The sequence below is a fragment of the Squalius cephalus genome (genome assembly GCF_949319135.1).
Source record: "Squalius cephalus genome assembly, chromosome: 23".
Classification (NCBI taxonomy): Eukaryota; Metazoa; Chordata; class Actinopteri; order Cypriniformes; family Leuciscidae; genus Squalius; species Squalius cephalus.
The window spans coordinates 13090351-13107755 of NC_137144.1; the positions used below are offsets into that span (position 1 = coordinate 13090351).

The 17405-nt window shown below is 38.9% G+C and overlaps 1 protein-coding gene across 2 annotated transcripts in view; it reads right to left on the bottom strand.

The window, feature by feature from the left end:
* tln2b (talin 2b) overlaps positions 1-17405 on the bottom strand; it is a 173923-nt gene that overhangs the window by 75823 nt on the left and 80695 nt on the right. For both annotated transcript variants that reach the window (XM_079858777.1, XM_079858778.1), the window contains exons 12-17: positions 17175-17251; positions 15103-15286; positions 12605-12718; positions 12025-12133; positions 10050-10258; positions 9662-9760 (exon numbers count right to left, since the gene is read on the bottom strand). In XM_079858777.1, the coding sequence (XP_079714903.1) occupies positions 9662-9760; positions 10050-10258; positions 12025-12133; positions 12605-12718; positions 15103-15286; positions 17175-17251 (792 nt within the window). The remainder of the gene's footprint in view (positions 1-9661; positions 9761-10049; positions 10259-12024; positions 12134-12604; positions 12719-15102; positions 15287-17174; positions 17252-17405) is intronic.

Genomic DNA, 17405 nt, shown 5'->3' on the forward strand with positions numbered 1-17405 from the left:
ACGTGGAACGTTGCAGGAGGCGCACTCCGTTGAACTTTTATAGGTGGCGCTATCGAGCCATTTTGCCCCGTCCAATTCTGAAACCTATATCAGATGTAAATTTTCGCCAGTTCTGACGCGTGTGCAAAGTTTCGTGAGTTTTCGCGCATGTTTAGGCCCTCAAAAATGCAATTCAATGCGGAGAAGAATAATAATAATAATAATAAACAGAGCAATTCCAAGAGGGTCCTCACACCATCGGTGCTCGGGCCCTAATAAACAGAGCAATTCCAAGAGGGTCCTCACACCATCGGTGCTCGGGCCCTAATTAAAGCTGCAAGCAGCGATGAAAGGGCCCTCGCACCCGTGCCATCAACACTCGGTGGCTTTAGGAAGGCAGAGCATGGTTGGGAAATGTACATTTAAGGAGGTATATATAGTAAGAGTATGTCAAAGTCAGTTACAAAATGTTTTGTATAATGGTGATAATAGCATGCTTCATGACTCAGCTAAGTGTTGCTAGCATGTTCAGTCTGTTTCTAGCATGCTTAGTACACAATAATTATGTGGTTAGTACTGCATTACTGTGTTAACCATGTCAGTTTCTGTTGCCAGTAGGTGGCGTTATGGCTATAACTGAATATGAGCATGGATGTGTGTTCAGGACAGAACTCTTATCAAACATGTGAAGTTTGGTGCAAATTGGACATTGCCTTCTTGAGTAACAACAAAGTCATGTTTCATTGAATTAGCATTCTTTAGAACTTAGCTAAGCATTGTTAGCATGTTTTAACATGTTGCTAGAACGGCATCAACGTGTTAAACATGTCACTTCCTGTTGCCAGTAGGTGGCGCTATTACTATAACTGAATTTGAGCATAGACATGTGTTCAGGCCATGATTCTTATCAAACGTGTGAAGTTTAGGGCAGATTGGACATTCCATGCCTGAGTTACAGCAAATTCCTATTTAATTGCAGTAATAGCATGCTTTAGCACTTAACTAAGTGTTTGCTAGCATGTTTCTAGTATGTTGCTAACCTGTTTAGCACTTGCTGGCTCTTTTTTATATGTTATTAGGAGACCACAACAGTGTTAAACATGTCACTTCCTGTTGACAGCAGGTGGCGCTATTACTATAACTGAATATTCTCATGTAGATGTGTTCAGGCCATGACTCTTATCAAACGTGTGAAATTTGGGGCAGATTGGACATTCCATGCCTGTGTTACAGCAAATTCCTATTTAATTGCAGCATTTGCATGCTTTAGCACTTAGCTAAGTGTTTGCTAGCATGTTTTAGCATGTTTCTAGTATGTTGTTAGCATGTTTAGCACTTGCTGGCACTTTTTTATATGTTTTTATATGTCCACAACAGTGTTTAACATGTCACTTCCTGTTGCCAGCAGGTGGCACTATGACTGTAACTGAATATGAGCATGGTCATGTGTTCAGGATAGAACGTTTATTAAAAGTGTGAAGTTTGGCGCAGATTGGACATTGCCTTCTTGAGTAACAACAACATCCTGTTTCATTGAATTAGCATGCTTTAGCACTTAGCTAAGTATTGCTAGCATGTTTTAACATGTTTCTAACATGTTTAGAAGTCAATGGCATTTTTAACATGTTGCTAGAATGGCATCAACGTGTTAAACATGACACTTCCTGTTACCAGTAGGTGGCGCTATTACTATAACTGAATATTCTCATGTAGATGTGTTCAGGACAGAACGCTTATCAAAAGTGTGAAGTTTGGGGCAGATTGGACATTCCATGCCTGAGTTACAGCAAATTCCTATTTAATTGCAATAATAGCATGCTTTAGCACTTAGCTAAGAGTTTGCTAGCATGTTTTAGCATGCTTCTAGTATGTTGTTAGCATGTTTAGCACTTGCTGGCACTTTTTTATATGTTATTAGGAGTCCATAACAGTGTTAAACATGTCACTTCCTGTTGCCAGCAGGTGGCGCTATGACTATAACTGAATATGAGCATGGTCATGTGTTCAGGACAGAACTCTTATCAAACGTGTGAAGTTTGGGGCAGATTGGACATTCCATGCCTGAGTTACAACAACTTCCTGTTTCATGGCGAAACATCGAAATTTATCAGGCCGCCGAGGACCCGCCCTTTGACGAAAACTCAAGATCTTCGCAATTTAACGTCGCAAAGGCCTTAAGATTACACTCACCAAATTTGAAGATGATCAGATTAAAACTGTAGGAGGAGTTCGTTAAAGTACGAGGCCTGAAAATGGCAAAAACTGCACAAAAATCTGAGAGGAAGTTCAAAATGGCTGACTTCCTGTTGTGTTTAGGGCTATGCTCCAAGAGACTTTTTTGTAGGTATTAGGTCATTACATGTATGTACCGAATTTCGTGCACGTACGTGGAACGTTGCGGGAGGCGCACTCCGTTGAAATTTTATAGGTGGCGCTATCGAGCCATTTTGCCCCGTCCAATTCTGAAACCTATATCAGATGTAAATTTTCGCCAGTTCTGATGCGTGTGCAAAGTTTTGTGAGTTTTCGAGCATGTTTAGGCCCTCAAAAATGCAATTAAATGCGGAGAAGAATAATAATAATTAAAGCTGCAAGCAGCGATGAAAGGGCCCTCGCACCCGTGCCATCAACACTCGGTGGCTTTAGGAAGGCAGAGCATGGTTGGGAAATGTACATTTAAGGAGGTATATATAGTAAGAGTATGTCAAAGTCAGTTACAAAATGTTTTGTATAATGGTGATAATAGCATGCTTCATGACTCAGCTAAGTGTTGCTAGCATGTTCAGTCTGTTTCTAGCATGCTTAGTACACAATAATTATGTGGTTAGTACTGCATTACGGTGTTAACCATGTCAGTTTCTGTTGCCAGTAGGTGGCGTTATGACTATAACTGAATATGAGCATGGATGTGTGTTCAGGACAGAACTCTTATCAAACATGTGAAGTTTGGTGCAAATTGGACATTGCCTTCTTGAGTAACAACAAAGTCATGTTTCATTGAATTAGCATTCTTTAGAACTTAGCTAAGCATTGTTAGCATGTTTTAACATGTTGCTAGAACGGCATCAACGTGTTAAACATGTCACTTCCTGTTGCCAGTTGGTGGCGCTATTACTATAACTGAACATTCTCATGTAGATGTGTTCAGGCCATGACTCTTATCAAAAGTGTGAAGTTTGGGGCAGATTGGACATTCCATGCCTGAGTTACAGCAAATTCCTATTTAATTGCAATAATAGCATGCTTTAGCACTTGGCTAAGAGTTTGCTAGCATGTTTTAGCATGTTTCTAGTATGTTGTTAGCATGTTTAACACTTGCTGGCACTTTTTTATATGTTATTAGGAGTCCACAACAGTGTTAAACATGTCACTTCCTGTTGCCAGCAGGTGGCGCTATGACTGTAACTGAATATAAGCATGGTCATGTGTTCAGGACAGAACGCTTATCAAAAGTGTGAAGTTTGGGGCAGATTGGACATTCCATGCCTGAGTTACAGCAAATTCATATTTAATTGCAGTAATATCATTCTTTAGCACTTAGCTAAGTGTTTGCTATTATGTTTTAGCATGTCTCTAGTATGTTGGTAGGATGTTTAGCACCTACTGGCATTTTTTTATATGTTATTAGGAGTCAAGAACAGTGTTAAACGTCACTTCCTGTTGCCAGCAGGTGGCGCTATGACTATAACTAAATATGAGCATGGACATGTGTTCAAGAGATAACTCTTATCAAACGTGTGACGTTTGGGGTAGATTGTACATTGCCTTCTTGAGTAACAACAAAGTCCTGTTTCATTGAATTAGCATGCTTTAGCACTTAGCTAAGTATTGCTAGCATGTTTTAATATGTTTCTAGCATGTTTAGAACTCAATGGCATTTTTAACATGTTGCTAGAACGGCATCAACGTGTTAAACATGTCACTTCCTGTTGCCAGTAGGTGGCGCTATTACTATAACTGAATTTGAGCATAGGCATGCGTTCAGGCCATGATTCTTATCAAACATGTGAAGTTTGGGGCAGATTGGACGTTCCATGCCTGAGTTACAGCAAATTCCTATTTAATTGCAGTAATAGCATGCTTTATCACTTAGCTAAGTGTTTGCTAGCATGTTTCTAGTATGTTGCTAACCTGTTTAGCACTTGCTGGCTCTTTTATATATGTTATTAGGAGACCACAACAGTGTTAAACATGTCACTTCCTGTTGACAGCAGGTGGCGCTATTACTATAACTGAATATTCTCATGTAGATGTGTTCAGGCCATGACTCTTATCAAACGTGTGAAGTTTGGGGCAGATTGGACATTCCATGCCTGTGTTACAGCAAATTCCTATTTAATTGCAGCAATAGCATGCTTTAGCACTTAGCTAAGTGTTTGCTAGCATGTTTTAGCATGTTTCTAGTATGTTGTTAGCATGTTTAGCACTTGCTGGCACTTTTTTTATATGTTTTTATATGTCCACAACAGTGTTTAACATGTCACTTCCTGTTGCCAGCAGGTGGCACTATGACTGTAACTGAATATGAGCATGGTCATGTGTTCAGGACAGAACGTTTATTAAAAGTGTGAAGTTTGGCGCATATTGGACATTGCCTTCTTGAGTAACAACAACATCCTGTTTCATTGAATTAGCATGCTTTAGCACTTAGCTAAGTATTGCTAGCATGTTTTAACATGTTTCTAGCATGTTTAGACCTCAATGGCATTTTTAACATGTTGCTAGAATGGCATCAACGTGTTAAACATGACACTTCCTGTTGCCAGTAGGTGGCGCTATTACTATAACTGAATATTATCATGTAGATGTGTTCAGGACAGAACGCTTATCAAAAGTGTGAAGTTTGGGGCAGATTGGACATTCCATGCCTGAGTTACAGCAAATTCCTATTTAATTGCAATAATAGCATGCTTTAGCACTTAGCTAAGAGTTTGCTAGCATGTTTTAGCATGCTTCTAGTATGTTGTTAGCATGTTTCGCACTTGCTGGCACTTTTTTATATGTTATTAGGAGTCCATAACAGTGTTAAACATGTCACTTCCTGTTGCCAGCAGGTGGCGCTATGACTATAACTGAATATGAGCATGGCCATGTGTTCAGGACAGAACTCTTATCAAACGTGTGAAGTTTGGGGGAGATTGGACATTCCATGCCTGAGTTACAGCAACTTCCTGTTTCATGGCGAAACATCGAAATTTGTAAGGCCGCCGAGGACCCGCCCTTCGACGAAAACTCAAGATCTTCGCAATTTAACGTCGCAAAGGCCTTAAGATTACACTCACCAAATTTGAAGATGATCAGATTAAAACTGTAGGAGGAGTTCGTTAAAGTACGAGGCCTGAAAATGGCAAAAACTGCACAAAAATCTGAGAGGAAGTTCAAAATGGCTGACTTCCTGTTGTGTTTAGGGCTATGCTCCAAGAGACTTTTTTGTAGGTATTAGGTCATTACACGTATGTACCGAATTTCGTGCACGTACGTGGAACGTTGCAGGAGGCGCACTCCGTTGAACTTTTATAGGTGGCGCTATCGAGCCATTTTGCCCCGTCCAATTCTGAAACCTATATCAGATGTAAATTTTCGCCAGTTCTGACGCGTGTGCAAAGTTTCGTGAGTTTTCGCGCATGTTTAGGCCCTCAAAAATGCAATTCAATGCGGAGAAGAATAATAATAATAATTAAAGCTGCAAGCAGCGATGAAAGGGCCCTCGCACCCGTGCCATCAACACTCGGTGGCTTTAGGAAGGCAGAGCATGGTTGGGAAATGTACATTTAAGGAGGTATATATAGTAAGAGTATGTCAAAGTCAGTTACAAAATGTTTTGTATAATGGTGATAATAGCATGCTTCATGACTCAGCTAAGTGTTGCTAGCATGTTCAGTTTGTTTCTAGCATGCTTAGTACACAATAATTATGTGGTTAGTACTGCATTACTGTGTTAACCATGTCAGTTTCTGTTGCCAGTAGGTGGCGTTATGACTATAACTGAATATGAGCATGGATGTGTGTTCAGGACAGAACTCTTATCAAACATGTGAAGTTTGGTGCAAATTGGACATTGCCTTCTTGAGTAACAACAAAGTCATGTTTCATTGAATTAGCATTCTTTAGAACTTAGCTAAGCATTGTTAGCATGTTTTAACATGTTGCTAGAACGGCATCAACGTGTTAAACATGTCACTTCCTGTTGCCAGTTGGTGGCGCTATTACTATAACTGAACATTCTCATGTAGATGTGTTCAGGCCATGACTCTTATCAAAAGTGTGAAGTTTGGGGCAGATTGGACATTCCATGCCTGAGTTACAGCAAATTCCTATTTAATTGCAATAATAGCATGCTTTAGCACTTGGCTAAGAGTTTGCTAGCATGTTTTAGCATGTTTCTAGTATGTTGTTAGCATGTTTAACACTTGCTGGCACTTTTTTATATGTTATTAGGAGTCCACAACAGTGTTAAACATGTCACTTCCTGTTGCCAGCAGGTGGCGCTATGACTGTAACTGAATATAAGCATGGTCATGTGTTCAGGACAGAACGCTTATCAAAAGTGTGAAGTTTGGGGCAGATTGGACATTCCATGCCTGAGTTACAGCAAATTCATATTTAATTGCAGTAATATCATTCTTTAGCACTTAGCTAAGTGTTTGCTATTATGTTTTAGCATGTCTCTAGTATGTTGGTAGGATGTTTAGCACCTACTGGCATTTTTGTATATGTTATTAGGAGTCAAGAACAGTGTTAAACGTCACTTCCTGTTGCCAGCAGGTGGCGCTATGACTATAACTAAATATGAGCATGGACATGTGTTCAAGAGATAACTCTTATCAAACGTGTGACGTTTGGGGTAGATTGTACATTGCCTTCTTGAGTAACAACAAAGTCCTGTTTCATTGAATTAGCATGCTTTAGCACTTAGCTAAGTATTGCTAGCATGTTTTAATATGTTTCTAGCATGTTTAGAACTCAATGGCATTTTTAACATGTTGCTAGAACGGCATCAACGTGTTAAACATGTCACTTCCTGTTGCCAGTAGGTGGCGCTATTACTATAACTGAATTTGAGCATAGGCATGCGTTCAGGCCATGATTCTTATCAAACATGTGAAGTTTGGGGCAGATTGGACGTTCCATGCCTGAGTTACAGCAAATTCCTATTTAATTGCAGTAATAGCATGCTTTATCACTTAGCTAAGTGTTTGCTAGCATGTTTCTAGTATGTTGCTAACCTGTTTAGCACTTGCTGGCTCTTTTATATATGTTATTAGGAGACCACAACAGTGTTAAACATGTCACTTCCTGTTGACAGCAGGTGGCGCTATTACTATAACTGAATATTCTCATGTAGATGTGTTCAGGCCATGACTCTCATCAAACGTGTGAAGTTTGGGGCAGATTGGACATTCCATGCCTGTGTTACAGCAAATTCCTATTTAATTGCAGCAATAGCATGCTTTAGCACTTAGCTAAGTGTTTGTTAGCATGTTTTAGCATGTTTCTAGTATGTTGTTAGCATGTTTAGCACTTGCTGGCACTTTTTTTATATGTTTTTATATGTCCACAACAGTGTTTAACATGTCACTTCCTGTTGCCAGCAGGTGGCACTATGACTGTAACTGAATATGAGCATGGTCATGTGTTCAGGACAGAACGTTTATTAAAAGTGTGAAGTTTGGCGCATATTGGACATTGCCTTCTTGAGTAACAACAACATCCTGTTTCATTGAATTAGCATGCTTTACCACTTAGCTAAGTATTGCTAGCATGTTTTAACATTAGCTAGCATGTTTTAACATGTTTCTAGCATGTTTAGACCTCAATGGCATTTTTAACATGTTGCTAGAATGGCATCAACGTGTTAAACATGACACTTCCTGTTGCCAGTAGGTGGCGCTATTACTATAACTGAATATTCTCATGTAGATGTGTTCAGGACAGAACGCTTATCAAAAGTGTGAAGTTTGGGGCAGATTGGACATTCCATGCCTGAGTTACAGCAAATTCCTATTTAATTGCAATAATAGCATGCTTTAGCACTTAGCTAAGAGTTTGCTAGCATGTTTTAGCATGCTTCTAGTATGTTGTTAGCATGTTTAGCACTTGCTGGCACTTTTTTATATGTTATTAGGAGTCCATAACAGTGTTAAACATGTCACTTCCTGTTGCCAGCAGGTGGCGCTATGACTATAACTGAATATGAGCATGGCCATGTGTTCAGGACAGAACTCTTATCAAACGTGTGAAGTTTGGGGCAGATTGGACATTCCATGCCTGAGTTACAGCAACTTCCTGTTTCATGGCGAAACATCGAAATTTGTAAGGCCGCCGAGGACCCGCCCTTCGACGAAAACTCAAGATCTTCGCAATTTAACGTCGCAAAGGCCTTAAGATTACACTCACCAAATTTGAAGATGATCAGATTAAAACTGTAGGAGGAGTTCGTTAAAGTACGAGGCCTGAAAATGGCAAAAACTGCACAAAAATCTGAGAGGAAGTTCAAAATGGCTGACTTCCTGTTGTGTTTAGGGCTATGCTCCAAGAGACTTTTTTGTAGGTATTAGGTCATTACACGTATGTACCGAATTTCGTGCACGTACGTTGAACGTTGCGGGAGGCGCACTCCGTTGAACTTTTATAGGTGGCGCTATCGAGCCATTTTGCCCCGTCCAATTCTGAAACCTATATCAGATGTAAATTTTCGCCAGTTCTGACGCGTGTGCAAAGTTTCGTGAGTTTTCGCGCATGTTTAGGCCCTCAAAAATGCAATTCAATGCGGAGAAGAATAATAATAATAATAATAAACAGAGCAATTCCAAGAGGGTCCTCACACCATCGGTGCTCGGGCCCTAATAATAAACAGAGCAATTCCAAGAGGGTCCTCACACCATCGGTGCTCGGGCCCTAATAATAATAAACAGAGCAATTCCAAGAGGGTCCTCACACCATCGGTGCTCGGGCCCTAATAAACAGAGCAATTCCAAGAGGGTCCTCACACCATCGGTGCTCGGGCCCTAATAAATAGCAGTTGAATAGGATTGGGCTCTGTGTTTAATTTTAACCTCTAATATTATAGTAATGTTCCAAATGAGAGGGTTCCCTGTATAGTTCGCAGTATTATTTGGGAGAGATTTTTTTTTTTCCTTAAGAAAATCAAAGTATCGGTATCGTTCCTGGTATAGGAGAAGAAATTTAGTATCGAGTAGTTTTTTTGAGGAACGTAAAAATAATTTTCTCACCTTTGCCCTGACTTAGTATGCAACACATATTTATACAAGGAAAAACTTATAGCACAATTATCCATACAATGAAAGTGACCAAGATTTTAAGTGAATAATGACTTACATTTCAGTCTGTTCCTCACTTAAAGCTATAGATATATCGAATGACTTCAAAAGACTTGAAATATAGTGCATTAGACATATTAACAACTTTATAATGCCATTTTGACAACCGTGCACTTTCACTGCATGGAAAGGAGCAGTGTGAACATTCCTCAAAACATCCCCTTTTGTGAAGAAATAGTTCACCCTTATGTCGTTCCAAATCACTTGATTGACTTTTTTCCTAATTTCTAGATACATTTTTGCTTTGAATCAGAGTTTGCAATGCTGTGAATGGGAAAAAACACCAGAACCGGAGTGAGCATTCACTTTTTTTACGCTCAATTCCAGAAAGAAAGACACACCTGGAATCTCTCGTCGGTTTCTCCTTCTCCCATTTGCTTCAGAAGATCTCCGCTGGCCTGTCCGATGCTGCCCGCCGCCGTCAGAACGGTCTGTCTGGGCTGTGGGGTGATATCGACACTTAAGAAATGACCCACGTACGGCCAACCGCGACGTCTCAGAACACAATGCGCGGCTAATCACATCCTGCCTATCAGCTCTGCACCCCACTACAATTACCCTGTCTAGCACAAGCCAAACAAATAAACAGATTGTGACTGTGCTCTGTAAACCAGGAAGGGAAAAACAGAGCTTAACGAGTTCATTATCAAATCCGCCTGTAAACAGCAGTGCGTTACTGGCGGATTAGATGTGAAGGGGCCGAGGGGTTCGCGTGTTTGCATTCGTCACCTCTCCAGAAGCCGGCTCCACGGCTCTGAGCAGGTCAGACACGGCCCCCGTGAGGGTCCGGGCGGCCCCCATTAGATTCTGCCCGCTGCCCACTTCGTCCTCCATCAGAGCCGCCAGGAGCTTCACTCCCTTGGACATCTCCGTCAGGTTTGAGGAGATGGTGGTGATGGCGCAGCCCACGGCGGTATAATCCGTGTCCGAAGGGTCACCTGGAGCGAATCGGAAAAGTGGCTGATTAAAAGCGTGAAAGAGTGAGCGATTTAAAGGGATAGTTCACCTAAAAATGCTAATTCTCTCATTTATTAGAAATGACATTTTTTGGGGGGAATTTTTCTCTTTTATGTATCCTAAATACATAATTAAATCCTATTTTCTCGCTTTCTGCATAATTTGACAGAAGCTGTTATTGTTAACTAAAACTGGGGTCGATGATTAAAATAAAGCTAAAATAGAATATTAATATTAGACGAAAAATGTAAACAACCAAATGAGAAAATAATATCTTGGCAACTAACCAACTAAGTGAAATAAATAAGTACTAAAATGACTAAAACTAATGCTGAAATAAACATTTTAATACATAGAAGTTAAATAACAAAAACTAATAAAAATGACAAAAACGCATGACAAAATGAATAAAACAAACTAAAATGAAAATGAAAACTGAGCTAAAAATATTAATTCAAACTATAATAGTATATAAATAATAAAGAACTTGACACAATCACAGCTTGGAAATGATGCACAGTATAAATGGATTTTTCTTAAACATCACATGACTCATATTTCATCTTAAGCTCTTCGCTGACACGTGTCACATTCTTTGGCAACCTAATTAATTAAAAATAAACTTTATTAACGATAAAACGGCTTGGTGTTATGGAAATGACTTAATTTGCATAACAATTGATTTTTACATAATAAATATTAAAATCGTCTAAACTTTGTTCAGACTATTATAGTTGTAAGCATGTAATAATGTATATTTTTATTACTGATTTTAATACTTTAATTCTGAATTTGAAAAGTAGGCAAAATAAACTAAAATAAACTGATGAATTGTTTGGAACATACATGGACAGTTTTACTTTCATGTCTTTAACACGCTCCACTCAAATGTGCAACACGTGCAATAACGTAATCATTATTAGTGAGCTCATTCAAAATGAGATCCATATTACCCATATGCATTCCATCTATAGTGCGGCGGACATCCACACATCACATTATATCCTAACAAGCTCTTCAGGGCATGAGAGCAGATGTAAAGCACAGGCTGAAAAACAAGTAAAGTTTGAGCTGGGTTCCTGGCTAGCAGGCAAATCTCCGCACTATCAAACAGATGGCACGAGGAGATTAAATCCAGCAAAAACCTGGTCTGGTCCGCATGGAATCTCTCCAGAACGCGGGAAGGAATACACAAATCCTGCCAAGCAGTTCAGCTTCGGGACAACAAACTTCACATTCATTAATGGAAATATTTATTAGTGCAATTGGAGAGTGACTTATTATTTAACAGTGAGATGAAACTTATTTTCACTGGTATGAAGTAATAAAACTAGCAATTGCAAGACTGCATGTGTAAATTTCTTCTGAATCATCATCGTTTTCATACACTTGTGGTGTTGGACTAAAGGATGTGTCTTCAATTATGTTTAACAGTGCATATACACATCACAGGAAAATTACAGAATGTAATTTTTGGGTAAAAGTCATGATCATTTCCAACATAAATTTGATTTTCACCACATGTTATACTTTCTAAATACACTCTAATTTATTTCGATGGTCCACTTTAGACACTCTACTAAGTACCTTTGCAACTACACTGCCTGGTCAAAAAATAAAGTCGCTGTTTGGATTTAAATAGGCAAATGCTTAAGAGTCTATGATTGGAATTGAATTTAAGGTCATATAAGCATTTGAAAAGAGGCTATGTGATGGTTTATGGGTAATTCCTTATTCGGTCACATACCGGCAGTGAGGTTGACCACTGATGCGGTACCAGCCGTGATGGCATCCACTTGGGAGTGAATCTCATGTTTGGATTCATCCACCTTGTTCTGAACCCACATTCTGGACGCCTTTTTGGGAGAAAAGAGAGGAAAGTTAATACTAGTGTATAGGGATTTTTTCCCACTACGAAAAATCAAGGTTATGTAAGCACAGGTAAATGATAAATGGCCATCTCTGCAATTATAGTCAATAAATGAACAATAATTGTAAGGCAATGCCACAATACATTACTGTAATGTAACAATAACAAAAGCCTTAATATGAAAAAAACACATTATGAAGCTTTTACTCTAGTTTGTGGCGCATATTCTGGCTCAGTGTCCCTCATGGGATTTGAACTAGCAACCTTCTACTGCACAACAAATCACACACAGGGACATACTGTACGAGGATCTTTCCTCCTAACACCATTACCCACATAAAATCAGACAATATGTGGTTTACAGCAGTACAAACAATCATTATTTTTACACCAGTGCCACAAATATACTTTACCTTTTAAAAAACAGTTTTTTTTTTGTCTCTGTATAATTTCTCACCATGTCGTGTCCCAGTGGTGGAAGATTATCAACCTCTCCCAGGTCAGCTTGCGCCTGCTGGACAGCTTGCATACTGGTGTTGATGGTTCCCATCAATGCTTGCTGGGCCAGATTCTGAAGGCACAGGAAGCAGTCATTTAGAAGACGATATGTAGAAAAAAACTATAGAAGAACCAGATATGCATCATTTTAGTGCATTGTTGTGTTATGAAGTGCGCCAGAGTGCAACTCATGGCATCACCACACGGGAAGCTAATGAGCAACAGTTTAAAGGGATAGTTCACTCAAAAATGAAAATTGTGTCATCACTTACTCAACCTCGTGTTGTTCTAAACCTGTATGGGTTTCTTTCTTCTGCTGAACACAAAAGAAGATATTTTGAAGAATGTCGGTAACCAAACAGTTGATGGACCCCATTGACTTCCATTAGTATTTCCACTATGGAAGTCAATGGGGTCCATCAACTGTTTGGTTACTCACATTCTTCAAAATATCTTCTTTTGTGTTCAACAGAACAGAGAAACCCATACAGGTTTAGAACAACACGAGGTTGAGTAAGTGATGACACAATTTTCATTTTTGAGTGAACTATCCCTTTAAAGAGAGTAGGGTGACCACCTGTACTGCATTTGCAAACTGCAACCCTAAATGAGAGTCTTGTTGAACAAGTTAGTTCAGGTTAACTAAACTGTACAGCTACTTACCTTAATAAAGTTGCGGTGACATTAGTGAAATCTTAACGAAACATTTTTAAACGAAAAAAAGTCCATTGTCAATACAGTAGTGATGACGCACAGCTCACACAGAAGTCACTTGCCAACCAATCAGCTTTCCGTTGGTCAATGTGACGAATCTGTGTGACCAATTTTAAATTGTTGCGAAATCTGCTTGGGAAAATCTTTTACCTATTGATTCCTATTGAAATGACTAGATTTTGCCTGTGAAAATTCAAACAAACGTAAACGTGAGGCCACCTTAACACATCCAGTTTAAAATCATAATCATTCATACATTTTGAGTAAACATTAATAAATTTCGAGCCTCCTTGGGTTTGGAGGGTTGTTTCCAAAAGTAAGGTGATTAAGTATGTACTTAGGGACTGTGTTTGCAATGTAATGGTAAGTGATTTGTGCCTGCTTTGCGTATTTGTGTAGAGTATGTTTCTGTGACCCATATGCAACCCTGGTGGGATTTGAACCCACAACCTCACGGTTACCAGTCATTAACCAATAAGTCACACTCAGGGGCTTGACATTAACACCCACCAACCCGTTACATTTTGTATATAATATATACATTTTTCAGTTGTAGTCTTCTAAAAAAAAGGCATCTGAAATAATAAACTAAGTGCAATGTAGTGTTGTCAAAAATATAGTTTTTCCGATACATATCGATACTGAAATATCTGAAATGCTTCCAATACTCATTTTCTGCAGAATAGATGCACGATACCAGCTGCGCTTTCTCGCTCTCTCATAATCTCTCCGTCAGCGAATGACACACAAACCCGCCTCCCACCACTCACTCTTCAGATGAATATTGTTGGTGTTACAGGGTTTGAATTTCAATGTGGGATTACTCATTCGCGCAGATTTTGTATTTACACCCAAAGTGCAACACATAAAGCCGCCTCTCAGTACCAAATTGAGTTATTTTTCTTTGCTTACTGCGCTTAAACAGTCAAATATGCACAATATAATGTCAAACTGCCGGTTTTGGTGAGTATTCACGTAAACACAGTCAGTTACTGTTTGTTTTAAGTGAACATAAACAGGTGAGAAAGAAAACGCATGTGTAACAGTATATTGGATCTGTGCGTCAGGTCTTAAAGTGACAGCAGCCTAATATACCGCCTGCCAAATTATGAGATCATATTAAAAATATCTATATTGCAGTTTTTTTGCCATGGTATCAATGTCAAAATTGTGGCCAGTGAAAATGAGTGGCTAGTAACTTTGGAAAACCACTAGCCACAGTAACTGGTGAGCAAAAAGGTTAATGTCAAGCCCTGATCACACTGCATAGGTTTAACAAACACCACGGAGGAACAGGATTATTCTAGTTAAATGAAACTAAAACCATAAAAACATTTTTGTTACTCAAAATAAATAACTATATAACTACATAAAAACTTATTAAAATTACTAAAACAAATCACAATATACACTACAAAAAACTGCAGAAGATTGGATAAATGTCTTTTAACAATCAATTTTGATAATTCACCTTGTCACTATAACCATCATAAATCTTCAAGCTCCCAATTATCCCAGTTATCAAATGTGACAGTCTAATTACCCACAAATAAATCACAAAGAAGATTTAAGTAACAGATGGAGCCTTGTGGCCTGCTCCATGAAGCTAGTTGAACAAGCTTTGAGTTTCAGAGTAGGTTTAGAGTTGACAAAACCATAAAAATCCAACCTGGTTTAAATCAGGTCCAGCGGTCTCACAAACGCGATCGAGATATAAACATCAGCGCAGTTGCGTGTTCTCACCAGAGGGGGCATGTGTCCTCTGTGCATCTGTCCCATGGTGATCTGCTGTTGAGCCGAGGGCATTGTGCCCATGTTGAACGTGTCGGGGCCTCCGATTGACCCCGACCGCATGATGCCAGGCAGTGCCACCGACCCGTGCTCGACTCGACCGACCCGATTAAACTGCTGCTGGAGGATAGTGGACCTACGAAACAAGAAACGGCTCATTATTAGACGCTGTCAGGCTGCTTTCACTCATATCTGTGAATGATGGTTGTTGTTGCTACTGTAATTACTGACAGCCTTTAAAATCAGCTGAGTGGCTCTTCCCTATTCGCACCAGGAATACAGACGCTTCAGGCACTGTTGCTTAATTAGAGCTTATTGTGAGAGGCCTCAATTTTTGGATTATAGTGCTAAAAGTAACATGAGTAACATGAGGACAGATGCAGGCACCGATGCCCGACGTCTCCCCTCCTCCTACAGAGAGAAGTGGGATGCCGTCGCCCATAACAACCACTTTCCAGGCAGTGCTCAAGAGGACGTGACCCATCTGTATATCCGATTCTGATAGAACCAGAGCCCAGGCTGGATAAAAGAGCTGCTGGGAAGAAGTGCTAGGCGAAGTAACTTTGAATACGATATTTTTCAGATTTAACTAACTATTAAGGTCACACTGAGTCCGAAATTCTCATCCCAAATTTTCACAGGTAAAAAAATAAATACGACGTCACGTTGTGTAAATCATGTTTACACACTGCCTCAGAAACTTTCGTCCGTCATAAAAAAAATCCGGATCGGATTTGATTTTCGGCGTATTTCGCATCCGTAGCAAGCATTTTGAGAGGTGTTTCGACAATACAGAGCCACCGAATGACGAAAAAACGCAAACGAAAATTTCAGATGCAAGGACCTTTACAGTTAAATTTTTATTACAATGTATTTATTTAATACAATTAATTAATTTTCTTCTTAATTACATTTGATAAATCACCAAAAAAAAGTGAATATTCATTGGTCATCATAGCATTTTTTGGTTTACTTTTTACCTTAAATCTATTACTGCTATTGATTATAGTATATTAATATACTGATTAAGTATATTACAAACTGTCAACCCTGTTACCAAGATTTTGTATAGTAAGCAACTGATTACTGAAAACAGGATATAGAAATAATCTGTAGAAATATTCTCTTTATAGTATCATGACCTTGAGCAAAAGGCTTGGAAGTAAAAATAAAATGATCAACCCTGTTATCATGATTTCTTTAGTAAAGTTCAGAAAACTGAAATGTGGATATCAAGAAATATCAGAATTAATTGCTCTTTCTAACTTTGTGGTTTGACTTCGACTGAGCACAAGGCTTGTAAAATCAAATTAAACAATCAACCCTGTTGCAATGATTTTCTATGGTAAACAAGTGATCACTCACAACTGGAAATTTGTAGAAATATCAGCATTTAAATGATCTTGACTGACTAAAAGAGTAAAGTAAAGAGTCAATTAAACTGTAAAATGGTCAACCCTGTTACCGTACCTTTTACCGTACCCAAATTTAATTACTGTAGCTTGATGTGGTATAATGTAATTTATTAACACTTAAACACATTACTTGTTTGGTATAATGTTTGAAATCTTATAGAAATGTACTATAAAAAAAGCAACTTATCAAACTATAAGGCAGCCGTTTTATTAAATACATAAACCAAGATAAATTTAGTGAGCAGCTGAGAAACAGTGAAATGTAGAAAGGGAAATATTCACACATTCAATATCTTAACTGACGCCTTGCTGATGATGCAGCACTTTTTGTGGAAATAATAATCTCTCTCTCGTGTTCTCAGTGAAGAGAAAAATACGTCTCCATCTTGTGATTAAAAACGGCAGCGTGCAACCCGAGCATCTCCTCCAACGTCATTAGAAACCTCAGTTACACACTATCAGTCGAATACAAATGAAACGCACTGATTCAAAACAACATTTATAGATGTGTATTCACAACGCAAATCACAAGCGTGACTTGAATGAATTCTGAATGAGAACAAATGAAAACAGAGCATCATGGGACAAGAACAAGACATCTCCACTGACTTTTTGGGGGATACGGATTCTTCCAGCATGGTGGATTCCTCATCACCATCCAAACCAAACCGATCTTTACTCTGTTTCTGTAAAATAAGAACATCAAGGAAAACATCTGAGTGAATTAATGGAAAAACTATGGAATATCTTTGTGACGATTTAGAATCGTTCATCCAAAAAAAAAAAAAAAAAAATCACAACATTTTTGTGTGAACTGTGAAATGTTAATTCTCATGTGTT